The sequence below is a fragment of the Rhodofomes roseus genome, assembly GCF_022264815.1.
Source record: "Rhodofomes roseus strain CIRM-BRFM 1785 chromosome Unknown C8Q71scaffold_6, whole genome shotgun sequence".
NCBI classification, from domain to species: domain Eukaryota; kingdom Fungi; phylum Basidiomycota; class Agaricomycetes; order Polyporales; family Fomitopsidaceae; genus Rhodofomes; species Rhodofomes roseus.
In genome coordinates this window covers 702951-728706 of record NW_025952962.1, presented here as the reverse complement: position 1 = coordinate 728706, position 25756 = coordinate 702951, and the positions used below count along the sequence as shown (strand labels likewise).

At 55.9% G+C, this 25756-nt stretch overlaps 9 protein-coding genes across 9 annotated transcripts; 4 read left to right on the top strand and 5 right to left on the bottom strand.

Moving 5' to 3' along the window:
• Positions 1–79: 79 nt before the first annotated feature.
• On the bottom strand, positions 80–1929 carry C8Q71DRAFT_795520 (carbohydrate kinase; the record flags this gene model as incomplete). The annotated part of the gene is made up of 3 exons (XM_047925614.1): positions 80–724; positions 1812–1874; positions 1915–1929. 3 exons carry the CDS (start codon positions 1927–1929, stop codon positions 80–82), a joined length of 723 nt encoding a protein of 240 aa, XP_047780956.1.
• A 535-nt stretch (positions 1930–2464) lies between these two features.
• On the bottom strand, positions 2465–4640 carry C8Q71DRAFT_795519 (family S53 protease; the record flags this gene model as incomplete). The annotated part of the gene is made up of 11 exons (XM_047925613.1): positions 2465–2521; positions 2580–2912; positions 2954–3059; positions 3110–3253; positions 3307–3515; positions 3582–3692; positions 3760–3976; positions 4042–4115; positions 4146–4307; positions 4372–4533; positions 4554–4640. 11 exons carry the CDS (start codon positions 4638–4640, stop codon positions 2465–2467), a joined length of 1662 nt encoding a protein of 553 aa, XP_047780955.1.
• Positions 4641–6428: 1788 nt separating this feature from the next.
• Positions 6429–9463, top strand: C8Q71DRAFT_821301 (ribosome biogenesis protein tsr1). Its single transcript, XM_047926199.1, has 9 exons — positions 6429–6587; positions 6648–6708; positions 6764–7043; positions 7094–7607; positions 7662–8146; positions 8200–8461; positions 8515–8896; positions 8952–9089; positions 9145–9463. Exons 1-9 carry the CDS (start codon positions 6546–6548, stop codon positions 9369–9371), a joined length of 2391 nt encoding a protein of 796 aa, XP_047780954.1. The 5' UTR covers positions 6429–6545; the 3' UTR covers positions 9372–9463.
• C8Q71DRAFT_748521 (Vps53-like protein) lies at positions 9464–13061 on the bottom strand. Its single transcript, XM_047923146.1, has 17 exons — positions 12736–13061; positions 12533–12678; positions 12317–12467; positions 12185–12255; positions 12003–12130; positions 11639–11941; positions 11465–11585; positions 11305–11414; positions 11020–11255; positions 10934–10961; positions 10769–10880; positions 10630–10712; positions 10353–10577; positions 10158–10298; positions 10038–10107; positions 9917–9988; positions 9464–9863 (listed from the first exon to the last, which is right to left on the bottom strand). Exons 1-17 carry the CDS (start codon positions 12911–12913, stop codon positions 9519–9521), a joined length of 2520 nt encoding a protein of 839 aa, XP_047780953.1. The 5' UTR covers positions 12914–13061; the 3' UTR covers positions 9464–9518.
• Positions 13062–13387: 326 nt separating this feature from the next.
• C8Q71DRAFT_703699 (uncharacterized protein) lies at positions 13388–14966 on the top strand (the record flags this gene model as incomplete). The annotated part of the gene is made up of 5 exons (XM_047920333.1): positions 13388–13810; positions 13889–14023; positions 14082–14457; positions 14513–14631; positions 14685–14966. The coding sequence occupies 5 exons, from the start codon at positions 13388–13390 to the stop codon at positions 14964–14966; spliced, it is 1335 nt and encodes a 444-aa protein (XP_047780952.1).
• A 1218-nt stretch (positions 14967–16184) lies between these two features.
• Positions 16185–19143, top strand: C8Q71DRAFT_502317 (cytochrome P450). The gene is made up of 14 exons (XM_047918973.1): positions 16185–16253; positions 16315–16747; positions 16809–16900; positions 16961–17004; positions 17063–17160; positions 17217–17389; positions 17446–17681; positions 17734–17800; positions 17855–18049; positions 18110–18139; positions 18194–18427; positions 18478–18510; positions 18559–18587; positions 18644–19143. The coding sequence occupies exons 2-14, from the start codon at positions 16466–16468 to the stop codon at positions 18811–18813; spliced, it is 1683 nt and encodes a 560-aa protein (XP_047780951.1). The 5' UTR covers positions 16185–16253; positions 16315–16465; the 3' UTR covers positions 18814–19143.
• A 35-nt stretch (positions 19144–19178) lies between these two features.
• Positions 19179–21079, bottom strand: C8Q71DRAFT_748484 (putative E2-like enzyme). Its single transcript, XM_047923145.1, has 7 exons — positions 20861–21079; positions 20774–20809; positions 20673–20718; positions 20557–20611; positions 20035–20490; positions 19871–19982; positions 19179–19817 (listed from the first exon to the last, which is right to left on the bottom strand). The coding sequence occupies exons 1-7, from the start codon at positions 20873–20875 to the stop codon at positions 19404–19406; spliced, it is 1134 nt and encodes a 377-aa protein (XP_047780950.1). The 5' UTR covers positions 20876–21079; the 3' UTR covers positions 19179–19403.
• C8Q71DRAFT_748480 (uncharacterized protein) lies at positions 21080–22626 on the bottom strand. The gene is made up of 3 exons (XM_047923144.1): positions 22306–22626; positions 21937–22251; positions 21080–21874 (listed from the first exon to the last, which is right to left on the bottom strand). The coding sequence occupies exons 1-3, from the start codon at positions 22468–22470 to the stop codon at positions 21176–21178; spliced, it is 1179 nt and encodes a 392-aa protein (XP_047780949.1). The 5' UTR covers positions 22471–22626; the 3' UTR covers positions 21080–21175.
• An 861-nt stretch (positions 22627–23487) lies between these two features.
• Positions 23488–24984, top strand: C8Q71DRAFT_748471 (heme peroxidase). The gene is made up of 6 exons (XM_047923143.1): positions 23488–23608; positions 23658–23739; positions 23792–24062; positions 24118–24350; positions 24412–24495; positions 24558–24984. The coding sequence occupies exons 3-6, from the start codon at positions 23805–23807 to the stop codon at positions 24649–24651; spliced, it is 669 nt and encodes a 222-aa protein (XP_047780948.1). The 5' UTR covers positions 23488–23608; positions 23658–23739; positions 23792–23804; the 3' UTR covers positions 24652–24984.
• The last annotated feature ends 772 nt before the right edge of the window (positions 24985–25756 follow it).

The following is a 25756-nucleotide window of genomic DNA, read 5'->3' as shown; positions in this document are numbered from 1 at the left end:
GTGTCTCAGACGAGACGTATACTCGTCCCGTCTTCACGTCAACTGGGTGCCATCATCAATATTCTACACCTATGCCATGCTACAGGCCTCCAGTCAATCTATTCAGCTCGCCCATGACAATCTTCATCTGCTCCTCCGTGCTCTGCTCCATGGACACTGTGATTACGCCTTCTTCCTCTTCCGGGCTCTCCAGCGTCGCCAGCTGGCTGTCTACCATGTTCGCCTTCATGTAATGCCCCTTCCTCTTCGTGATGCGATCCAGCAGCATATCCCGCTCGCCCTTCATGTACACGAAGTACGTCGGCATGCACTCTGGCGGCGGTGGCGGCTCGAGCTCGTGCATAGGCTCGGGGAGGTTTGGCCTGAGGTTCCCCCGCAGGATCTCCCGATAATAATTCCGGAGCGCAGAACACGTCATGATCGCTCCCGTGCGCCGTCGCGGGGCGTCGGGCGGGGTCTCCTGCTTCGCGGACGACGGGACGTAGACCCCCTTGGTCTCGTGCAGCTGTGGTTTGCCTTTGTGGCTCTCTTCGGCGGCGATGTGCTCCGCGGTCGTGCGCAGGAGGGCGAGCCATGGCTCGCGATCCGCGTCGGTGAGAGGCTGGCCGTTCGACATCTTGTCGATGTTCGCTTGCGGATGTAGCTCGTCCCCCTCGATGTAGGGCAGCTGCAGCTCCTCGCAGAGTGCTTTCGCAAGGGTGGTCTTCCCCGTCGCTGCAACTCCCTGGATCGTGTCGACTGGTGCTCAGCCTAGGTAAGGCCATTGGCCACGATCGTACGCACCATGACTACGATGAGAATGGGCTTGTCGTGGCCTGCGGGGGCCGATGTCTCGTTGGACGCCATGCTGAGCATAGATCGCCTGGGTGAGTTGGTGGGATATGTGTGCCCGTGTCCGGTGTTTTCTCGCCTGGCTCTGCGGGGGAGCGACCGGCGTCCCGGGCCGGTGCCCTATGTCGTCACCTGTCCGCGCCGTCTTTCGGAGAAGAACGAGTGTGGCGTTGAGTCCCCAGAACGGACAGACTGTAGAACTGAGCAGTTCGCCTTGAAGAGCGGATATAAATGATCTGCTATAAATCCGAGGGTCTCATTCAGTATGTATGTTGCAGACAAAAACATGACGAACGCTGACACTGATGATCGCCACAGAACTCACGACTGACAGTGATGGTATGTAGTGCCAATTCTTGTCATACTAAGTTGGTACTGTGATTTCATTGCTCGACACACGAGGTGGTACTCTTTCCGCATATCAAGCATCTTCCACATTCCAAGCCAGGGAATGCAGCGGCTGACGGCGGGCTGACATGGTCAGAAACCAAATGCAAGCCGAGATTGCGGGGCTGGCAGGCTCGGAGGGGTATATAAAGCCGCACGAGAACAGGGTTTGCACATTTCTCTCTTGCTCTCTACTCTCATTTTGTCCTCGAAAACGGCTCACCTCTTTAGAAACGGGCTATACTACTGTATCTGTACCCAGCAGGTACTTGTTCCATCCATGCTTGAAGCTTATCATGTTTCATACCTCGGGCGACAATTGCGACGGGCAAGCCCAGCACAGGAAGTGACGCAGGTGCGACAGATGACAGCCCCCCAACAACGACATGGTGCGTGTCCCGAAGTTTAGTGGAAGCGGCTGACATCGCGATGCGGTTGGGGCAGTCAGAGACATAACGCCGGCCTCCTTCCCGGGGGCTGACATGCTGGCTCACTACATAATCCCGTCATGAGTACGTCCACGAACCATTGTCCTCTTCTCTCTCGCCCTCACCTTCTCCGCCCCTTCCGCCATTACATCGCCGCGTACTCACTGGATCTTCCACAGGTGAAGGTAAGTGGTCTCGTCGTGGTTCGTGGTTCGTGGTTCGGCTCCTCTCCTGTCCATCTACCCATCGCGCCTGTCATCTCTCCTACCTGTCCTCTCTCCATCGCTCATGTAGTGTTCCGGCTTCCGGTTTGGGTTTGGGTTTCTTTTGTTGCGGCGGCGCCGAGAGGCTGCCCTGTCCGCTCGCCCTCGTGCCGAGAGGCTGCGTGTGGCTTCGCCCCTGTGCCGAGAGGCTGCGGGAGGCTATCTGGTTTCTGAGTCTCGGGTCCGTCCCCTACCTGTACCTCCTCCTCACCCATGTGTTGACCCTCCTACCTGTCCACCCACCTCCGCTCCTGTCTTCGTAGGTAGAAATCCTGTGATGCCTCTGCAGTCTGTACTGCTGTCGGGTCGAACGGACCTCAGTTGAGGTGCGTTCGTCGGCGGCAGTACAACTCGAAGGGGAAGTACGTGTGTCGTAGAGTTAGTCCTGGACAATTCAAATGCAGTACACCCTGAGCCATGCAAGTCAATAGGATTTGAATCCAATCCTAGGCAAGACCCTCTTCATTGCTGCTAAGCATCCGTAGCAATGTTCGTTATGCAGTCCATGATTAAGCAGATTCTAGGTTATCCCCACCAACATAGTCCGAGACACATCTATAAGCCCAGCGCCGCTTTCAGCTTTGGGTAGTTCGGGGTGCCCAACCCCGTCACCTGGAGTACGCAAGTAAGGTCAGCGTGGACTCTCGAAGCTTCAACACTGTCTACGTACCGGGTCCCATCCAGCCGAGGCGTTGAACCCCGTAGTGAAGTCCGAGCAGGCGTAGTTATTCCCAACTGTGATATCGTTCAGCGCCGATATTCCCGTCGAGTACAACCACGGGTTCAAAAACCCCAGCGGCGAGCGGCCCGCCGCGAGGAGCTCGTCGTTCAGCAGCGAGATCACACTCGCGAAGAGCGGCGCCGCGGCGCTCGTCCCGCTCCCCGGCGTCTCCTCGCCCGCGTTGATGTACGCGAAGTGCGATGCATACGCCGCGACGTCCGGGTACGCGCGCCCGGTTGAGTTGAACAGGCCCGCGTTGGTGTCGCCGAGGTAGTCGAGGTACTGCGAGTGGTGTCGCCGAGGTAGTCGAGGTACTGCGAGACGGCGGCGTCTTGGTAGGCGGGCCGCGCGAAGTAGTTGGAGAAGCCACCGCTGGAGAAATTGACGGCTTGCTCGGGGATGAGATACGTTCCGCCCACGGAGGTGAGGCTGTCGAGTCCTCAGGCTCAGTGGCTCGCTATCTTCGCAGGCGCACTCACTAGGGGCATCCAGATGGGAATGTCGGGATGAACGTCGTGCATGTCTCCTCCGGCCAGTGCAGACCAGACACACCACCGTCACCAGAGATCCAGATTACGGAGATGCCGCGCGCCCCCAAGGCTGCAAGGGCGCTGCACAATTTGCTTGCCACGACCGAATCAGGGACAAGTAGATATATGCGTGAGTTGGTGCGTACTTTGAGAGTTTCTCGGAAACGTTGTCTTCGTCGTCTCCGTAGCTCGTTGTAATCACCTGTGGAGGCGATGGAAGCCCCAGAATATAGGTGGCCGTGTCGAGGATGACCTCTGCGAACTTGTCGCTCGTGGGATTATCGTCATTGCCGGCAGTGATGAAAGTTACGGGCACGTCCGTTGCGATCCCCATAGTATACTGGACGTCGAGGTTCTGTGCCATATATTGACCATGTCAGGGATAGCATGATCTGATGGAGTCATGGCAAATTATGCGCACCGCTTTCATGCCTGCATCTTCAGCCTCTTGAGGATCCGTGCCGTTGTCCAGCGAGACAAGCGTCCATGCCGTCGCAGGATCCATGTCAGGACGATATTCAGTCAAGAATGCCTTTAAGTACACAGCATCAGTGCGATGCATCTGACAGACATGCGCGCATCTTCAGGGCAGCACTTACTTTGAGATCCGCCTCTTGCGGCCAGTCTTCGACGAGTCCCGATACAATCAGACCATTCCCGTGGCTCGTCGCGGGTGTAGCAGGGATGCCATACAACCACTGCAGGCACGTGGGGGTGACGAGACTGATGTTGCACGGGCCTGTATCGGCATTCTCAACTGGAGTTGAGGAAAAGGACGTTTGCAGGGCAGGCACATGTCCATACGCGTTCGGGAACCTGAATCATGGACTTCGCTATTAAAATATTATCAATTCGATGTGATAGGAAGGGAGTGAACGTACGATACAGTAGGGTGTATGAGGTCAATGTGGTCTGCGAAATCCAAAGGAATCGAGTAGGCGAGCCTGCGCACCGTCTGCTTGCCAGTCGCCTAGTGGGTGAAGACAGAGAAGTTCGCGTCTAACAAATCGTTGGCCGTGCTAACAGGTATCTGCACGGAGAGCCAGTCGCCAGCTCCAGAAATGTTCCTCGCTTGTAATCCGTTCTCGCTGAGCCAGGTATTCACGGCCGAGGTGCTCTCCGCTGCCGGTGCCATGTACGCCCCAACCTGCGAAGCGCGTCCAACGTCAATGAAGCCATGCGCGAGACGTCCGAGTCGGGACTGGGCGTACTTGTTCCTTGCTAAGATACGCGCCATAGTTCGCGCTGAAGGGCGTGCTGACATCGTACAGCGCATCTATAAGTCCAGTATAGTTGTTTTGAACGAGCGAAATACGAAGAGAAAGGACGGTGTCAGGAGATGCGGGCCCCACAAGCGTGAACCCAACGGAGGGCTCGCGCGCGATTCCTGCACCTGCATGGCCCGCCGCATAGGCTTTCCCAGAGTGAGTGACGGCAATAGCATCCCAAGCAGGCCAATCAGGAGGCTCGATGCGAGCATCGTCGAGCCGCGAAGGGTACGAACTCTATGAGAAGGTTTGTGAGACTCGAACTAGCAATGGGATCGAGGTTGTGAGAACGTACTAGAACTGCAATGGCGATCGACTTCTTATACGACAGGATCCTCTGATGGGAAGACACGATTAGTTCGGGATTCTTGTGGCACAGAAGACCCGCTTACTTGACGCACATCACCTGCACATCACTGCAACGGACAGATGGGAATCTAGCTCCGAGGCCGCAGCAGATATTGGGACAACCTCAAAGTTGCTCTCATGCAATTAATGGTGCATAGCATGAGCATGATAATCCCACAGCAAGGTCGAGTCGGAGTCGTGACCATCCCCGCTTTCTGTTATCCAACTTGGTGATCAAGGGACCTTGCCTAATAGTTCCGGCGGGATACACTGAGACTGGACGATGACTGGACCGCTAAACTCCAGTAGAACTATGCAGTGCATGACGCAGTTGATGCGCGACGGTCGACTTCAGCAGTGTGGGATGCATCGGTCGGCGACTCGGGCACCGGGCTTCGCGGTCACATGAGAAGACAATACACGTTGGCCCCAGGTCGGCCCTACGCGTTTGTTTCCAGTGCGGCTGCGTCTCAAGTCGACGTTGTGGCTGTCTGGCTGCCGCCAATCACGGTTGACAGCCACCATCCCAGAGAACGGACAGAAACAGTGTACATCCTGGCAGGATGAGGTTATCGGTCGCATCAAGCATGATCAACTTGCACCTACTGGTGCATTGCTACAGCCTCTTGGCCGCATCGCAGAAGATGCAGAGGCGAGTATCGTGGCTGGTGGGAGGCTGACGCCTGATACGTCAGTGGCGGTCAGAACCCTGAGGCAGCCCCGTCCGCCGGGCTGACACCCTCGGTCGGGTATATAAGGGTCTCGCAAACGTACAGACCCACCAGCACTTCTTTCCTTCCTACCCTCATCCTCCCCCTACTCTGGTGGTCTCTCCCAGCGGCGCTGGACTATTACAAGGTGAGTAGCTGTCTAGAACACGGCACCATGCTTACCATGTACCTGGCAGGCGAAGGTAAGTGGTTTCTGGTTTGGGTTCGGTTGTTGCGGCAGTGCCGAGAGGCTGCTGTCCGCTCGCCCCTGTGCCGAAAGGCTGCGGGAGGCTATCGTGTGTGTTCTCGCCCCCGCATGTACCTTCTCATCGCGCCTGTCTTCGCCTTCCTACCTGTCCACCCACCTCCGCGCCTGTACTCCGTGTTGTACTGACTTTTTACAGGCTCATTTTTCGGAAGGTATTTTCCATTCTCTCTTGTGGTCGGCGTCCTTCGTGTGTTTCCTTCTCCTGTTCCCTCGAGTACGCACGTCCATGTTCCGTAGTACCACATGCCTGTGATGCCTCTGCAGTCTGTACCATTGCCGGCTCGGACACGCTCCAGTTGGCGCGTTTCCGCCTTCAGTGGTACAGATTGTTGGCCAAGACAAGGGCAGATGTCAGTAGGTTAGCTTGTCTGCAATAGTGATCCTGGTTCACTTACTGTTCAACGTGGCTGGGAAACTGGCATGCGGGCCGCCGTCCAATACGGCTGTGACTGAAGTCGTGTGGGGTGTTCAAGGTGAATGAGAGTGCAATGCAGCACACATATGTCCCAGACAGAGTAAATAGCGACGTCTAAGTCGAGAGATGTTCGCGGTAGAGTCATGGACGGTGGTCGTTGACCCCAATCTGGCTCCGACGCGGTGGCGGAAGCTAGATAAGATTAGATGGCACGATCGCCTCGATCACGATTGGCCGCTCTTGTAAATTTCAGAATCCTCGCACTCTCCTGCAGGCCATCAGCCAGGCCGCCCATCCACCGATCTCTGGATTCAATCATTAGGCCCCCAACACATATTGTGCACGAAGATCTATACGCCTAGTTGAATGCAATAAAATGACTTCATCCGCACATCACCATCGGCCGACTCTCAAGCAGGTCGGTATATTACAAGCATGTCTGGCGCAGCTCTGGGTTAATCTTGCCTTGCACCCGTAGCAAAACAAAACATTCAAGTCTAAACATGCCACAAAAGGATCCCTAAAAGAGGCCGCAAAAGGTGCGTTGCTTAGCTGTAGGATCGCATCAGCGCCCTCACGGTGATAGTACTTCAGGCAGGACCACTAGGCAGTCACCAAAATCCACGCCAGCGTCCAATGTTGCCGCACATACACGGCTGAACCGGCGAAATAACTCGAAACAAACGCAGATCAAGAAGCGACAGGAGCTCATCTCTGCGACCCGCATCTTCAGCGGAGTCGATGGTGCTCCCCGCATCGTTGCAGTCGTCCCTCTGACAGACGATGCACCAGCGCAAAATGTCGCCGTAACACTAGCACGGTCATTGGACCCGTCCGCAGAGGGTCCATCAAATGGAGGAGCGTGGAAGCTCAGGTATGTCCCGTTCTATCCTGCATGTGAACATTCACAAACGCCTACTGTAGAGCAGACCGCTTCAAGACCTCTCTTCAATTCGTCCCCCTCCCATACAAGCAGCTCTACTCCACTCTTGATGCTTGCAAAGCAGCCGACTACGTCGTCTTCGTCCTCTCCTCAACCGTCGAGGTCGACGGCTGGGGCGACACCCTCCTGCGCACGCTCCAAGCCCAAGGTCTCCCCGAAGTCGTCACAGTCGTCACCTCCTCCGAAGGCCCGATGGAGCCCAAGGAGAAGTCGGGCATCATGAAGAGCCTGCTGAGCTTCATCCAGTACTTCGTGCCGAGCCAGAGCAGGGTGTACGATATGCACACGGGCTCGGACGCCCTCAATGCGGTGCGCACGCTGTGCGAGGGACGGCCGAGCGACGTCAAGTGGAGGGAGGGGAGGCCGTGGGTCGTCGGTGAGCAGGTGCGGTGGGAGGATGGGGTGTTGAGCGTGACGGGCGTGGTCAGGGGTGCGCCGCTGTCTGCGAACAGGCTGGTGCACCTGCCGAACTATGGGGACTTCCAAATTACCAAGGTACGCCAGATCCCACTCGTCGCCCATACATGCTCACGAAAGACGCGTACGTAGATCATGTCTGCGCCTCTTCCGCGTCGCTCGAAAGGTTCCGTTGAGGAGGTAATGGAAATTGAGCCGACACTCCTCGCCGAGCCGGACGCATCCTCAGCCGACTCGCTCGTCTCAAGCAACGACCCCGACGACATGTCGAATGAGCAAACTTGGCCGACGGAGGAAGAGATGCGCGGAGCGCCCAACGGCGCCGCCGCCGACAGCATCCCCGACGCGAAGACCGGGACGACCCCCAAGCACGTACGCAAAGTGCCGAAGGGCATGAGCGAGTACCAGGCTGCATGGATCATCGACGAGAGCGAGGATGAGGGAGAGGACGAGGATGGCGAGCACGCGCAGGACGGCGAGCGGGAGGGAGACGAGGAAATGCAGGAGATGGAAGAAGAGGAAGAGGAAATGGTCGAGCTGCCTGATCAGGAGATGGAGACCGAGAGCCGAAGGAGCGTTGCCTTCCAGGACCTGGATATGGAGGAGGAAGACCGACAGTATGTGCCCCCTCGTTCCACACCGCTCAGAGCTCTGACAATTCACTGCGCAGGTTGCGGAAGTGGCGCGAGCGCAACCGTGAACAGGAGGAGAAGGATGACATCGCCTTCCCCGATGAGATCGACACGCCGCTGGATGACCCTGCGCGGACGCGCTTCCAGCGATACCGTGGCCTGCGGTCATTCCGTACAAGTCCGTGGGATCCGTACGAGAACCTGCCTCGCGACTACGCGCGGATCTTCCAGTTCGAGGACTACAAGCGGACTGAAAGAGCGGTGCGGAAGAGGGCGGAGGAGGATGGTTCTGGTATTGAGGTACGTTTTCTTGCTCGAGGCACTAGGTCAACATTGACGATCATCGGAATTAGCCTGGCACACGGGTTACGATTTACGTGAAGGACGTCTCGCAAGACGCAGCCAACCCAAGCTCAGCAGCGCCTTTCATCCTCTTCGGACTGATGCAGCACGAGCACAAGAAGACCGTCCTGAACTTCGCCGTGCAGCGCAACACGGAGTACGACGGGTCCGTGCGGTCAAAGGACCCGCTCGTCCTCTGTGTCGGCCCGCGCAGGCTGCACGTGAACCCAATTTATAGTCAGCACACGCGCGGAGGCGGCAAGGGCGCGAACAACGCGCACAAGTTCGAGCGGTACCTCAGGCATGGTGTCACGAACGTGGCGACGACGTATGGACCTGTTGTGTTTGGCCAGCAGCCTTGCTACTTGCTCCGGGAGACGGAGGACCCTCAGGGTAAGTCCTCTTTTAGATGGTAGATGGCGAATGCTGACGGCTGGTGTACATGAAGCTCCCGAATTGGTGGCTATGGGCAGCTTTATGAACCCCGATACGACGCGTGTCATCGCTAAGCGTATCATCCTCACTGGACATCCCTTCAAAGTGCACAAGAAGACCGCGACCGTGCGGTATATGTTCTTCAACTCAGGTATGTATCTCTGTAGAGCAATACCCGAGCTCCTGGAGCTGACTCGATATCACAGACGACATCAACTACTTCAAGCCCATCCAGCTCTACACCAAATACGGGCGAACAGGACATATCAAGGAGTCACTGGGTACGCACGGCTACTTCAAGGCCCACTTCGACGGTTCGATCAACCAGATGGACACGGTCTGCATGTCGTTGTACAAGCGTGTATATCCGAAGTGGACCGAGCCCTGGAAGGAACCCATGGCATCCTCATCTTCGGACGCGATGGAAGAATGAGAGAATGTATCGTCAGCTGTTGTATCCCGTGTTGGATGTATCCTGGATAGATGTATTTTGAAGTTCAATCATTTTGATTTCTGAGACGCGGTCATCATGCCTTCCAATCCGCTCCTATTAGCATTCCAAGCACTAGAGTAGTTGAATCTACGACGGCGGAAGCGTCTCCCGCCTGAGGCCGAAGCTCACGAAGCGCTTGAAATCCTGGAACACCTCCCGCTTCGCCGCCCCGTCCTTCGGCGGTGTTTCCGTCCCTGTCGGCGTGCCCGCCCCCGGAGGGGATGCGAGGGCGGCCAGTATGCCCTCGCTTGCACCGGCAAGTCCAACACGGTTGTTGGCAGGATTGTTAGCATTGCTCGACTGACCAGGGTCCATATCGAGTGATGTCAGGAAGGACGTGCTCTCGAGGTCGCTCTTTGTGCTGGTGATCGTCAGGAAAGAGTCGAGGATATCATTTTCCTCAGTCTTCGCCGTGCCTCTCAGGTCCAGGATCTAGTGGAGTCACACTTCAGCGTGAATCCATTCAGATGCATGAAGGCGCGCACCTTCTGGAAGTTCGTGAAGGACGAGTCCCCAATGAGCAGCGTGTAGTTGAGGATGAATCCTTCAGCGGGATCCTGGATAGCGTGTCAACTAATTGCTAGGCTGTGACAAAGGTAAACATACGATAGGGGTAACGACAACCTTGAGCAGCGCTTCCAAGCGCGTGGTCAACTTCGTAACACTTCGGGTATAGCTAACAGAGCCATGAGTAAGCCGTTATCAAGGATCAGATTCGTAGCATACTTTGTTGTGGATAGATCTTCGCCAGGTATCCTGAGTAAGGCGGTCTTGAGAGCTTGCAAGTCGATCAGCAGCTGCTCCGCTCCGATCTCCTTGAGCGGTCGACTCTTCACTAGTGCGTTGGTGAACTTAGCAAGAACCACGCTAATGGAAGAGTCAGCCTGCGATTGCCGGACATCCCATCGTCGGACGACATACCTGGCCGTCTTGTCCATGAGATTTCGTAGATATTTCTTCTGCTCAATGAGAGGCTTGACGGTGTCGACGACTTGCTCGACGGCCCGCACGAGGTCGTCGACATACGGAGATTGCCCACTGACAGACTTCTGGGTAGCCCATGCAGTGCGCGATATAATAAAGCATGCGGGATCGCAAGCCGCCTCAAGCTCTCTGAGGATGACCTGTATCGCTGCCGAGATGGCACTGCGACAGTATGTAAGCAGAGGCATATCATGCTCATAGCGTTATTCTGTACCTCACGAAGAGGTCGCACTCGTCTTGTAATGAGATCCTCTCCTTGAATGATTCGTCCGTCTTCGCGCGGATGTTCTCTTCCAGCTGCCGACGTGTCATCCTCCTTAAGCCAGACCCACAGGGTGCACACGGATGCTTACCTCAAGGGCCGTGGCATGACAATAATCTGCAGTGTTGATCAAAGTGCATGCTGTTCTCACTTCGCTCATGTCCACCCGGCTATCTGTCGATTTACGCGCCATCACTGGAGGCCTGACCGAGCAGCGTCAGCGACATGCTTCATGCGGATTCCGAGTGAGACGGACCTCTTCATACTTGCCAGTAACACATCCTCTAGCACCGGACGACAGATCAATGATTCGACAAACGCGACAGAACATGAAGTGCTTACCTGCGTAGATCCTTAGCCACCTCTTGTGTAGAGAGCATAAGTCGTAAAGCGGCTGGCCCGTGAACAGGCTCGAAAGCTGGTCCAAAGTCTGGCGGTAGTAGTAGAACATCTCCGTCGAGGATGGAAGGACTAGCACCGGTGGTGCGGAGTCGTCTATGGAGGTCCTCGTCGATGCTGCTTCAAGAGACGAGCGTGACTTGGAGCCTCTATATTGCGAAAGCATGTCTGACAACGCCCTTCGGCCGTGTGAGACAATAAGATATCGGTGGTGGAGTAGGTACATACTTGTCCTGCGCTTCGATGTACACGCCCATGTGAGGCTCGTAGGCAGATGAGATCGACTTCAAGGGCCGTGAGGCTCCCGCTGGCTGGGTTGTTTTCAAGATTTCCGGTACCTGGCGTCTGATACATGAGACGAGTTCGTAGCCAATTGCGTGAAACGCACTGATGTAGCGTATTTCCGCGCGATATATGCTTCGAATTCCATTGTCTCTTGGAGAGTGTCTAGCAGCTGCTTCACGGACAGCTTTGCGCCTGCCTTCGATAGCAGTACTGTCATGTCATCCCTAGGAGGTATGGGCACACATTTCGCTGGACCACAGATATGGCAGCCGCGCACCTAGTAATCTCAATGAACTTGGCACAGAGGAACCACCCGACTCTCCATTCAGCGGGGAAAACCCGTCCCTGTTCAGTATCGTGAGTCTGAAGCAGGCGCTTGAACCATGCAAAGCGACGCGACAAGTTGTCGAGCTGTCCGGCTTCGTCTGTAGCACGGAATATGCGACGATACTCTTTGAGCTCTAGCGCGACATATCGCTCAATGAATTGTGTCCGGACTTCGGGGCCGAGCACATCGACGACGAGGCACGCATCTGCTATCACAGAAGGCTTGATAGGCTTGCCCGGATCCTGCATGTAGCTGGTGTGGCGTACAGATTGCCGGTCAGTGTATTTATGCCTTTACAAAGGGCGGGACTGACAACTTCTCCCAGTCCGCATCTATTTTCTGCCGAACTTCATTCTGGATTTCTTGGATGCGTCGCCAAAGTTGCGAGATTCGCTGGATGGAAGTGAACGGCTTGAAGGACGCGCCGATCTGCTTGACTGCCTTTACTTCCTCTGAGCCGTTGCCCTGTTAACTGTACACATATATGAGACTTACGCCTAATGTCTGGACTATCTCATGATACTTCCTGTCTCTCACTTGGTCTTCGAGCTGGCTCAGCGCGTTTACTGAGGAGGCGAAAGGGGACAAATGAATATACGAGAAAGGATACAAACGTCGTAGGCATACCCAGCATCTGCAGTCGTTTGAGAGTAGTCATGCTTTGTATGAGATTCTTCTTCGCCAAATCCAGGACCTGTATCTCCTTGGTGATATTCCGCACAACAGCTTCCGACTCGGTCGCCTTCTCCCGAATGCGAGACATCTGCCCCATGAGATCCTACATCCAGTGGAACGCCTGCATCAGGCTGAAGTCGAGGCTAATTGCACTGCACAAGAACTCACCGAAATCATCTCCTGCAATAGCTGCATCCTACTCGGGTCATGGTCTCGCCTCAGTTCCTCCTTCAACACGTCAATCTCCTTCTGAAGCTCCCGTTCTTGTTGAGCAAGCTGTGTTTGAATGGCTTCAAGCCGTGCAAGAGATGCCTCTGGTGCAGCAAATATTGGCAACCTGACGCATCGCATAGCTAGTATCGAGTACGTACCATCGGGGAAGTAGTCATTCAGAACGCTCACAGGATTGAAGTCGTTTGTCAATTTGTCTAGGGGGTCTGTGTCCTGGCCACGGCCTATGTTGAGGATCTGCTCAATTGAAAAAATGATCTCCGGTGGTAGTCTGTCATCGCGGACTGGGGTGTACGACGACTGGGTAAAGTGGTTCATGTCGAATCATCGACGCATAGACAACTTCAGGAATACCAAGAATTGTGTGTGGGTCCGTTGGATGATGGGTGGAAGACGCAAGGTAGACACGCCAGTCGACGTCCAGGGTCTGAGCACGCTGTGACGCGTTCTCGAGTGCTAAACGAGCAGAGTCAGCAGACGCCCAGGCTGTATACATGGTTGCCAAGTATGGTAGTCCCGCCTCTGTTTGCTCGGACCAAATAGAGGCGCATGTACCGAAAAGGAAACGCCGTTGATTTCTCTAGCTGTCACTGCCCAGAAGGCAGCATGTCGCATTCTGATTCACCTGCAGTGCCCGGACCTTCTCAAACCCCGGACATCTCAGTGCACAACTCTCAAGCATACACGCAGCGCAACTTATCCACCAGTGCAGCAGATCATAGTCGCGGGCAGCCAGCCTCAAATCATGCTTCGGCGGCGAGCACCACGCAAGCTCAGCCTAACCAGAGTCCGATGCTGGGCCAGGCCAGCCAGAACCAATACGGATACTACTATACCCAGGGACAAGCTTCTTCATCTCAAAGCACGCCCTACGCGTATTACCATATGCCTTCGGCTGCGTGGGGAAATGCATGGCCCTCCTACGGCGCACCAAGTGCTTACTATCCATACGCCCAGCCTCCAACCATGTCGCAACCAGCAACGATACAACATGCTCATGCCACATCAGACGCAATAAGCGAAACCGTGAAAGGGCCATCTGTAGCACCTTCACCATCACCACCACCGCGTCTGCATAAACACTGGGACGGTGTTATACGCGCCTTTTTGACCGACGCCGGTCTCACACAAGCACTACGAGGATTCGATTCCGACATGATTGTCATGAACCCAGACTGCCAACGAAAGAGGATACCGAAGGCCCTTGACGACCTAGTCGAGAGGATTTTGGTACGCCGTTCTGTCTCTCCTTTAGTTAGGGCCAGTGACGTCTTCTGACTGCCTTGTGTACAGGCACTGAAGGATCACCAATCAGACACATCGGCCGATGGCGATGCTAAAGCAGCCTCCGAACAGACGTCGTTAGAAGATAGGAAGCTTCAGTATTTGCACCTTGTGCGCGGCGCTGAACCTAAGTCACAAACCTCAGTGAGCGCGCTTCTGCGCCTCTCTGTACACTGGTACCAGCTAAGTACTTCATTCATAGATAAACAAAGACATATCCAGATTTTTGGCCCGTAACCGCGCTCGCAATGATGCGTCTAATCGCCAGGAGTTCCTGCGGTCCCTCGCGGAGAAACGCCGTGGTCTTCAGCAGATTGCTGATGATACTGGACCGACCTTGACACCCCCTTCGTGCGCTCGTACCGATGCGAAAACGCAAGACCGAGACGTACAAATGAAATATGACATAGCGAAGAACGAAGACGGGCCACTGCGCAAGACCCTGATGCATCGTGAGAAATCACCGGCCACAAATGCGGGTAAAGGGGGCCCAGAGATTAGCTATATCAGTGCGAGCCGGTTCCCCGGACTAGGTGGACGATTGCAGAATGTCGAATCGCACCTCGCTGTCCGCTACGGTAAGTCAAGTGCCGGCTACCCTGTTTTCCCTAATTGAATGCCACCTGCGCATAGTCCCATCTCCGCCGAAATGCCTATTGGATCGTATCAAGTTCCTCGAGGACCACATCGTGCAGCTGGAGAAAGAGTACCCGCCATGGGCTGCTCTGCACTTTAACCAACCTAGACGCGGTGTACGTCCGACTGACTGTGATCGTGTGGCTTCACTAATTTATCACTAATTCAGTGGCCACCCCCGCCTCGACCGACTCCGATTATTGTTCCTTCACACCTCACATCAACCGCTTCGCATGAGACTCGCTCAGGCTCTCAGCAGGAGCAGCACCCCCAGGCCCCGGAAGCCGTCGCAATGTCGGTGACTGCGTCTGGGAGCGACTCCGAACCAACCTCTGCCAAGGGCAAAGGAAAGTCTGGTCGGACTAAGTCTAGTCTTCATCGCGCAGTGATGGAGAAGCTGGAAGTCCAAAAAGCCATGCACGACCTTGCTGGCCCCAGCGACGGAGGGTGAATAAGACGTGTGTCCTCTCCGTGCATGCCTTTCCCGTGCCTCAATCTCATATATTCAGTAGAGGGTACTAGATTACATGTCTTGTGTTGCGCAGTGTTGGTCCGCGGCAAGCTTTCCATCCAACGGGTTCTGTAAGAGTATGCCGGAGGGGTTTCAACCCTCTCGGATTCCCATCGGCGCTCTCGGACGCGACCCACTACTTTTGAAGCTCCATCACGATGCCTTGCCCCCTCCCTTCTATCAAACTCCCTACCGGGCCTGTAAGGCCATCCTGGCTACATTTCCCGTCGACCGCTAGATAGCCAGGATGTCAGCCGTACACCTGGTCATGAGTCCCGTTTCCGTTGCGTCCTCTTCCGTCGTTCATTTACTCCGGCTGTTCGCGCCTGCCCGGAAGTATACAAATGATACCCCTCGTGTCTCAGGGGTGGTACTTATTGTCATCTAACAAACATCCAAGGACTCGCTCATGGACCCTGCGAACTCCGGGATTCAAAAGCACATATCAGCATCAGCTGTCGGCCTAGACGCCTTCTTGGACCACAGGCAAACCACAGGGATGGTTTATCGCCACAACGCAATCCGTGGCCCTCAGGGCGTCTACCACTTTTCTTCTAGCAGGCGCGTCCAAGTGATCCTGAACAGAGCCCGACGATGGCGTCCTCGTACGTGAAAATGCGGCTCTGGTGTCTGCTAGGCTTTGTACAGCTAAACATCATTTTAGTGCAGTAACAGCCTCGCGTATGACGGTATCGGCGGCTATTGCGAACCGTCAAATAAGCTCCAATGAACTTCAACCTTGTTGTACACGATACATCCCACTATTTCCATTCGGACGCGAAACTGAACATGTGCAGGTACGCCAAGTAGCTCGGCAAACGGAACTGTCATCCAATTCACCGATCGTGTGCCGCTTCGTCTTAGTGGACACGCCCGTCGATGTAACAACTCTGCGCCCTCGTGAAGGTGGAATAGCCGTGTATACAAGAGCCGTCATCGGAATGGCTTGTCGGCCTCGCACGCTTGACACTCAACTGCCGCGCCTTGACTCGGCCTTATTACTCACTGGGTCAACACGCTCCGTCGAGGCACCGATCGTCAGCCTAGCACGGTGCCGAGTTGAGTTCTTCCTTATATTGGACTCGGAATCCTGGCCTTAGCACCTCCTTTTAATAGGTGAGTTTGTCAATGGTGGATCCAATAGGTCACGTCATCTGTGTATTGACATGAGTAGTTTCCCGCAAGGCCGACTCCACAGCCTGAGGCATTGTTTTGCGAACGCAATCGGTTAGCGTGTGGTATACTTCGTCCGAAACCATCCACCCCACTGACATATGTTGTCACGCAGGGCCGCTTATTGAATTCTGCCATCTCTATCGCAAGTCGTGGACATCCCATTCAGTTACGCCATAAATAGGGACTGAGAATGGTAGGTCCTTTAGGTCCCCGTGCCGACCGTATCTACGCTCGCTCCTCGGTTCTTGCGCAATTTCTGTACAATGCTGGGCTTGCTTGGGTGGACATGTCTCTGGTTGGTCAGCTGTATGTTATTACGGAACATTCGTCGCCGAACCATGGCATCCGACGTACTGGATCAGCTCCCTGGCCCGCCTGTAGGCTCGTTGTGGACAGGTAAGACCTTCTCTCGAGTTCATCGGTCTCTGCGTAACGGAGCCACCGTAGGAAACATGCACCAATTCTTTGATCGCCGAGGTCTAGAATTTCATGCGCAACTCGCTCAAGATTATGGTTCAGTAGTCAAGATAAACGGGCCGTTCTGGGTAAGGAGCATAGTCCTCCTTAATGCGGTTACATATGCTTAATGAGTGGCATCGTTGACAGCGGAGCATGCTCTACCTTTTCGACCCCAAGGCACTCCATAACATCATCATCAAGCAACAAGCAATTTTCGAGGAAGGGAGGAATTTCATTGAGTGCACCACCATCTACCATCCGTGAGGTCGCTAGGTGTTAATGATGTAACTACGTCGAAGTGCGAATCTGCTGGTGTTCGGTCCTGGACTCCTAGCTACCATTGGTGTGTTAGCATCATCTGTGTACTTGACTATTTCTGTTGCTCAGTCAATGGCAATTAGGCGAACAGCATCGAAGGCAGAGGAAAATGTTGAATCCGTTGTTCAGTATGGCTCAAATGCGCCGCATCCTTCCGATATTCTACACGGCTTCACATACAGTCAGCCGCTGCACAAGCTCATGCCACTTCGCCAGCTGACTCACTTCTGAATATAGCTATGTAATGCCCTGAGCTCACGGCTCAAAGATGGATCGAGAGAGATTGATCTCCTTGAATGGATGAGCCGCGTCTCGCTTGAGCTGATTGGACAAGGTGGCTTAGGTTACAACTTCGATGCGTTCGCAGAAGACGTCAAGAACGAATACGCAGAGGCTTTGAAGCAAGTCTTGTAAGCCATGCCTCGTCTCATGCCGGTGGCAAGATTTAACCGGTTTCACACCGTAGTGCTGCGCTCCAGAATGTCTTCATTTTCCGTCCGCTACTACCATATCTCACTGCATTCGGGCCACCTTGGCTTCGACGTCGGCTCGCGGAGTGGGTCCCATATGCACCGTTCCAACGAGTCAAGACCCTGATCGATACCATGGCCGTGCATTCTGAGGCGATATTCATTCAAAAGATGTCAGCGATGCGTGAAGACGCCGGCGCTGGAGAGAAAGAGGACATCATGAGTGTACTTGGTATGTATGATCTAAAAACAACTGGACGTCGACTTAACCTCATTATCTGTAGTCAAGGAGAACAATGTAGCTTCCGACGAGGACAAATTACCAGATGGAGACATAATCGCGCAGTTGACGTGCGTGTCAGACCAGCTCCTGAGGCGATTGTGGTGTACTGAGATTCTCTCCAGGACGATGACTCTTGCCGCCACGGATACAACTGCTAATTCTATATGTCGTGTCTTGCACCTTCTAGCTCAGCATCCCGAAGCGCAGCAAAGGCTCCGTGAGGAAATTGTTGAAGCGCGGCAGGGTATTGATCTGCCTTATGACGACCTCAACCAATTGCCCTACCTGGACGCTGTATTGCGAGAGACCCTGCGGCTGTGAGTGAATCTTGCATACATACGCACTGCAGAGGCAAGACCATCTGACCTCACCTTTAGCTACCCTCCAGCAACTCTACTCTCCCGCGAGTGAGCCGCCTCTGTGAATCGCAGTTAGCACTTCATCAATGACCTGAACCACAGGGCGTTGGAGGACACGGTTCTACCTCTATCGCAGCCTATTCGCTGCCCCGACGGGCGCTTCATGCACGAGCTTCCCATCGCCAAGGGTACGGAAATAATAATGGGTGTCCTCGGCTCGAATACGAACAAGGAACTCTGGGGCGAGGATGCTCTCGAGTGGAAGCCTGACAGATGGCTCTCCCCCCTACCAGATGCTTTGATGGAAGCACCTATCCCAGGTGTCTACAACAAATCGTGAGCGGTGATCCGATTGAATCTTTCCATTGGTATTGACCATCAACGAGGATGTCGTTCTTGGGAGGGAAAAGGGCATGCATGTATGTCTACAGCGGCGGAAGTTGCCTAATTCACTGACGCGTTTGTAGCGGATTCAAGTTCGCCGAAACGGAGATAAGTAAGCTGTAGATCTATCATCTATTCGCAACCCGAGTTGACCGCAAAACTTCATAGAGGCCGTGTTATCGGTGTTGATCCCTCAATTCGCCCTCGATGTCACCGATAAACCCATAATGTGGAACGTCGCAACCGTCACTTACCCTACAGTTGGCTGGGAGAGTGACAAGCCGGAGCTCCCACTATTTGTCACGCCCCTCAATGATGGCTCTCAGGGCTCTCGCTAGCATCCCAATTGTTGTTGTTGTTGTTGTAGTTGATGTTGATTCCATTTAGTGTCGCTGAGGGCAACGCCCTATATAGACATAGAACATGAGTATCTATCCTACGTAGACCTTCGTCGACCTCGTTTCGCTGCGCATGTCCGTAGCATCCCAATACTGTCCGCGCGGCTACTATATTGCGATGATGTGCAACACTGCCCCACACACTGCGTACATTGTCTATCACTTGTGCTTTTGATACTGTACGTCCTACAATTTCAACTCCATCGATCTCGTAACGGTGTCACTGGTGGACGCGGCCCCTTACCGCGAAGATACTGTGTGACGTCCCATGGGACATATATGCGCCAGCAGCACTCTCATACCGGTCGAGTGAAGTCGCGTATTACCACCAAATGCACAGCGGATAATACAGCGAGGCCGGATACAAACGGCCGGATATTGCATAGTTGTAATACATAGCGGTACACAAGTCTGAGACGCAGACAGTCATTCCAGCTCAGGTATCTTCTTCAGTACGTCTATCAGAAATTTCCTATATAACCGTCCAACAATCCCCACGCACACGCGCATACACACGCGCGCGGAGGCACTCAAAACGCCGTCGTCGAGTCGACCTCGATCGTGGGCACGATCGACGCGATGAACTTGAGGAAGACGACGAGGTAAAAGTCGACGCGCATGCCCTCGATGTCCTCCTCGCCCGCGGGCGACGTCGGCACGTCCTTGCCCGTCCCGCTCGTCCGGCGGAAGAGCCACTTCTTCTGCTTGTCCTTGCCCGTGGTCGGCGAGACCGCGCCCGCGCCGAACGCCTTGCGCTGCTCCTCGAGCACGCCCTGGTTCATGCGCTCGATGACCTTCTTCATCACGCTCGCGTGCTTGCATGGGTGCACGGAGGCTGCTTGGAGCGATGCGCTGTGCGGGAAGGCCTCGATGGTCACGGTCTTGAAAGCGTGATCGGCGGAGACATCTTGGAAGATCTGCGATGGTGTGAGGGGTGTCCGGTTCTGTCGTAATGCTATCAATAGTCAGTAGCAGGGAGGTATAGCGGCAGGCGCACCTCGTCGTAACCGATTAGCCAGATACGGGGTGTCTGGTAGTATTTGTCGTATGTGATCATGACGTCGTAAGTCCGCACTTGCAGCAGGTTGCCCTTCGCCACCTCGACCTCGCTGGTGCTGCAGTTAACTAACCACGCACCACAGCAAGTCAACGTCCGCTTACCCGGCCTCGATGACACCTGATGATGGCACAGCAACCTTCGGCGCAGCCGTCGCCTCATCATCCCCCGCCTCGAGATCCTCCTCCTCCATATCAGGGATTTCGTCCATATCCGGGATCTCGCCCACCGCGCCCGCGCCGCCCTGGAGAGACATCCTGCCGACCTGGTCCGCGACGTCGTCCGCGGAGGGCTCGTCCACGTCGGGGATCTCGTCGATGTTGCCCGCGTTCGCGGCGGAGTCGACCGTGGACACCCTGCCCGCGTGCGTCTCGACCCACTCGTCCGCCTCGTTGCCCGTCGCGCTGAGGTCGCCGAAGGAGAGGAGCCGCTCCGCGTCCTCGTCTGCGTCCGTGTACGCGAGCGCGGTGGCGCGCCGCAGGCAAGGCACGCCGCGCGTGAGGAGGTACTGCTTATCGGCGGGGAGGTAGTCGCGTGCCTTCGACGCGTCGCCCTTCTCCCTGCGCGCGGATTTGTGGGATCAGTGGGTGCGTCACGGGTGATGACAAGGGCGGAGGCGCACTGACCATGACCACACGGGGAACTTGTATGTCAGGAAGTCGCCGGCGGCAACGAACTCCTCTTGAAGAATGGAGACAGTGGTATGAGCGCGTCGCCCGCGCTGTGTGACAAGCCCGCGCACCTGGATTTATCCGGCCATGCTCCTTGAATTTGCTCTCCTTGAGGACCTGCCAGCGATGTGAGTGGGCCACATCTCGCACGAGAGCAGTGAATGTGGCGTACGGGGCTAAGGTAGTCTCGCACTGCCCAGTATTGTTGCTAGGAGACGTGTCAGTCTTCGCAAGGTTCGCGCAGATTGCAAATGCCCACTTGTATCGCGTGCATTTCGTCTGACTAGAAGAATTCGTGGATGGTGGAGGGCAACCTGCAGCCGGGCGGAGAGCGCATGTCTCTACGCGCTGTATGCAATCGATCAAGCACGTGAGCCCATTTGTGGCAACCTCGGTACGCCGTTCTCAAGCCTCGCGGACACAGACGTGGGAGTGAGGACTGCCGGCAGACGAGCACAGTGGACGGTGTACACGGGATGGAATGGATGATGCAGTGCGGGGTAGATTGCAGTGTAGATACGAAGACTAAATCCCAACAAATCCGAGAAGAGACAGTGGTCACGAACGGTACCGGTCATGCAGCGGCCTCCACCCCGCCTGCACTCGCCTTTTTGGACTTCCTCTCCTTCTTCTCCTTCTGCCTGCCCTCCGATGCGCCCTCTGTCGCTGCTGGAGGGTCGAATGCCACTGACTTCGCCTTCTTAGACTTCTTCTCCTTCTTGTGCTTCCCCTCTCCATCCGCATCTGCCTCGCCGTGAGCTCCTCCGTCGTCGGAGGCGTCCGCTTTCCGCTTCTTCGAGGTTCGCTCCTCCGACGCACCTGCGCCCTCCTTGGCTTTCTTCTCCTTTTTCCTCCTCCCCTCGCTGGCCTCCAACCTGTTCGCCGCCTCTATGTCTGTCACACCATTCACCTCTGCGCTCTCCACCTCCTTCCCCTTCTTGCTCTTCTTCGACTTCTTTCCCTCACCATCCTTCGCCTCCTCCGGTTGCGCCTCGCCCTCCTTCTGTTTGTGCTTTTTGTCTTTCTTCTTCGAGTCCGACGACGGTGCCGCGACCTCCTGCGCTGACAAGGACGTCGCCTCAGCGACAGGTGCGGCCTCGGACCTGGCTGCCTTATTTTTCTCCTTCTTTTCCTTCTTCTTCTTCGGGGACTCCTTCGCGTCGGCAATTTCCTCGGTCGAGGGACCTGCCTGTGCAGCGGGCGTGCTCGCGAACTCTGCGTCCTTGGCCTTCTTGGCCTTTTTCTTCTTCAGTTCCTCCGCACCCTTGCTGTCCTGATATATAGCACATCATTAGTCCAACCTGTAACACGATTTGACTCGTCCTATCTACGCACCTTGACCTCCTCTACCGCCTCTGCCTTCCTCTTCTTGTCCTTCTTCCCACCATCCTTCGCCTCGATTTGAACGTCGTTTGCATCAGCCTTCGGAGCCGGGGACGAAGCGGGAACTGGAGTGGCGATAGGCGACATCCGCACGGGCGTGCCCAAAGGAGTACCGTTAGCACCAGTTGCCTCATAGCGCACATATCCCCCGGGTCGGCCGGCGCCCCAGGAGCTGCCGTTGCGTCCCCGTTGCTGATACGTACCCTGAGACTGTCGCCCGTCCGTGTACCCGTTGCCGTTCCCTCGGGAGCCGCCTTGTTGTTGCTGCTGGAGGCGCGTGGGGTTAGGCAGAGGTAGGATCGAGCGAGGGTGCGGACATACGCCTTTGGGGCCTTTGTACAGGCCCTTTTGGTATTTTTCTGCCTCGCTCACGCAGGATGTGTGCGACTTGTATTCGGCAGGCCCGTTGAAGACTTTGCTGCAGTCAAGGCAGGTGACAGATGCATAGCACTTTGCGTAATGCTTGTCAAGCTTGGGCTTGGTCATGACATCGCTGCAAGCTATATGTAACGTGAATGTGAGCTCGTGGAAGTCAGATCGGACGGAATCGTCCTGACCATCGCATCTGCGCGGAACACAATGTTAGACGTGAACTAAGTTCGCAGGAACAAACACCTACTGAAATGACACCATTTCGGAAGATACAAGCCAAGGCCGAGACGTAAAGTGCGGTGAGCGAGGGTGGAATGTTTTCGCAGCCACCAGACGGCGTGCGGGTACAGTAGGTAACACAGGCGCCCATGAAGAAAAATAGCTGCACGTGAATGCGCGTCCAGGAGCCACGAGGCTGAGTGATGAGATCGGAGATTGCGCGCAGACAGCAGACGCTCGCGGAACTGCACGGCTGCCGGGTAGTCCACGGAGGCGCTCGTTGTTCGGTCTCGAGCCCTCTCGTTCGCATTGCTGGGTCGTTCGGACGGTCGAGTGGCAGCCGGGGCATCTCGAGGCGCTGCCAGAACAACATCGTCAATATTGCTTTGAATGCTATACAAGACCGGGCATTGGTGTACATCTGTTTGCATGCGCCTGAAGCAAGACAGCAATGCGGGGATCCGCGGAATAAGCAGCATCCCATTGGCTAGACTACGAGCACGTGATGGCTGTAAGCATGGTTATGGTAATCAACCGCCCACTCGCGAGGCGCCGGCGGGAGGATATCTGAGGGCAGGCGTCGGTCGCCTCCTCACCACTCAACGCACATCCACCAGCATGTCCTTCGGCGCACTCAGAGCGTCCCTCCGCAAGGCCCCCCTCAACGCCGTGCGCCCCGCTCGCGCGGTCCGCTCGGCGGGCATTCGTCGGTACACCACCGAGGTCCCCAAGCCTGAGGCTCCGAAGAAGAGCAACACCGCGCTCTATGCCGGCCTCGGTGTAGCTGCCGTCGGTGGTATTGCATTCTACGTGTACACGAGCAGCTCGGACACCGCGAAGGAGGCGGGCACCCTTGCGAAGTCCGGCGCGCAGGCGGCGAAGGTTGCGGCGAACTTCGTCCCCACGAAGGAGGACTATGAAAAGGTCCGTTGCCTGGGAAATCGTCAGCCTGTTCGATGATCTCACGAATATATCAAGGTTTACAAGCGCATCGCTGAGATCCTTGACGAGGCTGGTGACAAGGGCTATGACGGTGCGTGTGTATATCCGAATCTCCCACCCGCATACTCATCGAACTGCAGATGGCTCGTACGGCCCCGTCCTCGTCCGTCTCGCATGGCACGCTTCCGGCACCTACGACAAGGAGTCTGGGACCGGCGGCAGGTAAGCCACGACAGCACACCCGATTATGCCCGCTCTAACACCCCGCCCACAGCAACTACGCAACCATGCGTTTCGAGCCCGAGGCGCTGCACGGCGCGAACGCCGGCCTGCACATAGCCCGCGGGATCATGGAGGGCATCAAGCAGGAATTCCCCTGGATTTCCTACGGTGACCTCTGGACCCTCGGCGGTGTCTGCGCCATCCAGGAGATGGGCGGCCCCAAGATCCCCTGGCGCCCCGGCCGCATTGACGGCTTCACGCACCAGGCGACGCCCGATGGCCGTCTGCCTGACGGTGCGCAAGGTGCTCAGCACCTGAGGAACGTGAGTGGCCTCGGTTATCCTTTTGGGATAGGATAGCTGATGCACGCCGACGCAGATCTTCTACCGCATGGGCTTCAACGACCAAGAGATCGTCGCGCTCTCCGGCGCGCACGCCCTCGGTCGCTGCCACCGCGACCGCTCGGGCTTCGAGGGCCCCTGGACGTTCTCGCCCGTGACGGTCTCGAACGAGTACTACCGCCTCCTCCTCGATGAGAAGTGGATTTGGCGTAAGTGGGACGGCCCGAAGCAGCTCCAGGACAAGTCGACCAAGTCGCTTATGATGCTCCCGTGCGTACCTTGGTGTCAGCCGCGCTACAGGTCTAGTGGGCTGATGGGGTTTGCGTTGCAGGTCGGACTACGCGTTGGTCCAGGACAAGAGCTTCAAGAAGTACGTCAACACGTATGCGAAGGATCAGGACAAGTGGTTTGAGGAGTGCGTCTGGCCTTGTCATCCGTTGCGTCTTGCTCTGCTGACGTCGCCTGCTCGCGTTACAGCTTCTCCAAGGTCATCTCCACCCTCTTTGAGCTCGGTGTTCCCCGCGCACAGTTCGTCGCTTCTGACCCCTGGGTCATGGGTGGCGAGGAGTAGACGGGTCATCACCGTCCTGAATGTTGATGTGGGGTGACGTTGCTGGAAGGTACGCTTGCTAGACCTAGAGGTTGTTTGCTGGACCTAGACCTAGATGCGATGCTAGAGCTAGAGCTAGAGCTAGAGTTGGGTAGAGGTATCTTTATAACCATATAGCTAGCGGTGGCGGTCGAGGATCTGTCTCGTAGTACTTGTCGTTCGCTGGGTGTTATGATCAGTGCTTATGTTCTTCAGCGTCGAGCAACCCGAGTGCCGCAGCAAGAGCGCGAGACCAGAATTAACAGACGGGAGGACAGCGAGCGCATCGCTACGGCGCAGCGAGAGAGGCCATGGGGGTCAGAAGCACTCCCGCGCAGCCAAGCCTCCGCTTTTACAGCCCGCCGTCGCACACTTCGCCCCGTCCCCACGCCCACTGAATTGCTCGCATAAGCCGCGACTGATCGCAGAGGCGGTGAGGCGTGCCCCATGACCCCCGCGTGCGGCGAGAATAGCTGGGCTGTGCGGCCGGCTCTCAGGCCTCAGGCCTCAGGCCTCAGGGGTTGTCAGGCAGCGAAGGGCGGTGGCGGCCGTACAGTGGGAGGCGGAGGTCAGGTGGGCGGGGTTGTTGAGGTGGGTTGCTGGCCAGTGGGAAGCTGCGAGTTAGCTTCGAGGAAGCGGTGTACAGTACGTTCGCGTCGGTGCAGACGGGCCTGTAGATGTTGTCGCCGTTCGTCGTTGCGATGTGGAGGCAGACATTACTTACTATTGTATGCGCGATCGGACTGTGTCCGCGAAGCAGTAGAATGTGGCGAGCTCTACGAATCTGCTGCTCTACGGAGCATACCAAGCATAGTGTGCGGGGGAAACGCTCGATGGTTCCAAGGCAGCGGTACCTTCTTTGGGCGAAACGGGTGTTAGGCCACTCCGAAGGTGCGTATCGGCTGACCAGTTACATAACGAGAGCTGAGCTGGCTGATTTCTCCGCCCGACATGAAATGCAATGTCCGCCTATGTAGTCCCGTCAGCAAAGAGAAAAGCAACTGAACCACAATACCGGAAGTGGTGCGTCTCTCCAGGTGCGACGATCGAGGGCTGCCATTACTAGGTGGTTGATGAACAGGTTGAG

Coding starts and splice junctions, on each gene's coding strand:
- C8Q71DRAFT_748484 (XM_047923145.1), bottom strand. Junction 20,719..20,773: donor TGCGAGACTACCTTAGCCCC/GTACGCCACATT, acceptor CATCGCTGGCAG/GTCCTCAAGGAGAGCAAATT. Junction 19,983..20,034: donor TCAGGTGTCATCGAGGCCGG/GTAAGCGGACGT, acceptor CTGCAGCACCAG/CGAGGTCGAGGTGGCGAAGG.
- C8Q71DRAFT_821301 (XM_047926199.1), top strand. CDS start 6,546: ATGACTTCATCCGCACATCACCATCGGCCGACTCTCAAGCAG. Junction 8,462..8,514: donor AGGATGGTTCTGGTATTGAG/GTACGTTTTCTT, acceptor CATCGGAATTAG/CCTGGCACACGGGTTACGAT. Junction 9,090..9,144: donor GTATATGTTCTTCAACTCAG/GTATGTATCTCT, acceptor TCGATATCACAG/ACGACATCAACTACTTCAAG.
- C8Q71DRAFT_502317 (XM_047918973.1), top strand. CDS start 16,466: ATGCTGGGCTTGCTTGGGTGGACATGTCTCTGGTTGGTCAGCTGTATG. Junction 16,901..16,960: donor GAAGGGAGGAATTTCATTGA/GTGCACCACCAT, acceptor ACTACGTCGAAG/TGCGAATCTGCTGGTGTTCG. Junction 18,140..18,193: donor GCAACTCTACTCTCCCGCGA/GTGAGCCGCCTC, acceptor CCTGAACCACAG/GGCGTTGGAGGACACGGTTC.
- C8Q71DRAFT_748480 (XM_047923144.1), bottom strand. CDS start 22,470: ATGACCAAGCCCAAGCTTGACAAGCATTACGCAAAGTGCTATGCATCT. Junction 22,252..22,305: donor TGTACAAAGGCCCCAAAGGC/GTATGTCCGCAC, acceptor ACGCGCCTCCAG/CAGCAACAACAAGGCGGCTC. Junction 21,875..21,936: donor AGGCGGTAGAGGAGGTCAAG/GTGCGTAGATAG, acceptor GCTATATATCAG/GACAGCAAGGGTGCGGAGGA.
- C8Q71DRAFT_748471 (XM_047923143.1), top strand. CDS start 23,805: ATGCGTTTCGAGCCCGAGGCGCTGCACGGCGCGAACGCCGGCCTGCAC. Junction 24,351..24,411: donor AAGTCGCTTATGATGCTCCC/GTGCGTACCTTG, acceptor TTTGCGTTGCAG/GTCGGACTACGCGTTGGTCC. Junction 24,496..24,557: donor CAGGACAAGTGGTTTGAGGA/GTGCGTCTGGCC, acceptor CTCGCGTTACAG/CTTCTCCAAGGTCATCTCCA.
- C8Q71DRAFT_748521 (XM_047923146.1), bottom strand. CDS start 12,913: ATGAACCACTTTACCCAGTCGTCGTACACCCCAGTCCGCGATGACAGA. Junction 11,942..12,002: donor GATGCGGACTGGGAGAAGTT/GTCAGTCCCGCC, acceptor ACGCCACACCAG/CTACATGCAGGATCCGGGCA. Junction 10,881..10,933: donor TTACTGGCAAGTATGAAGAG/GTCCGTCTCACT, acceptor CTGCTCGGTCAG/GCCTCCAGTGATGGCGCGTA.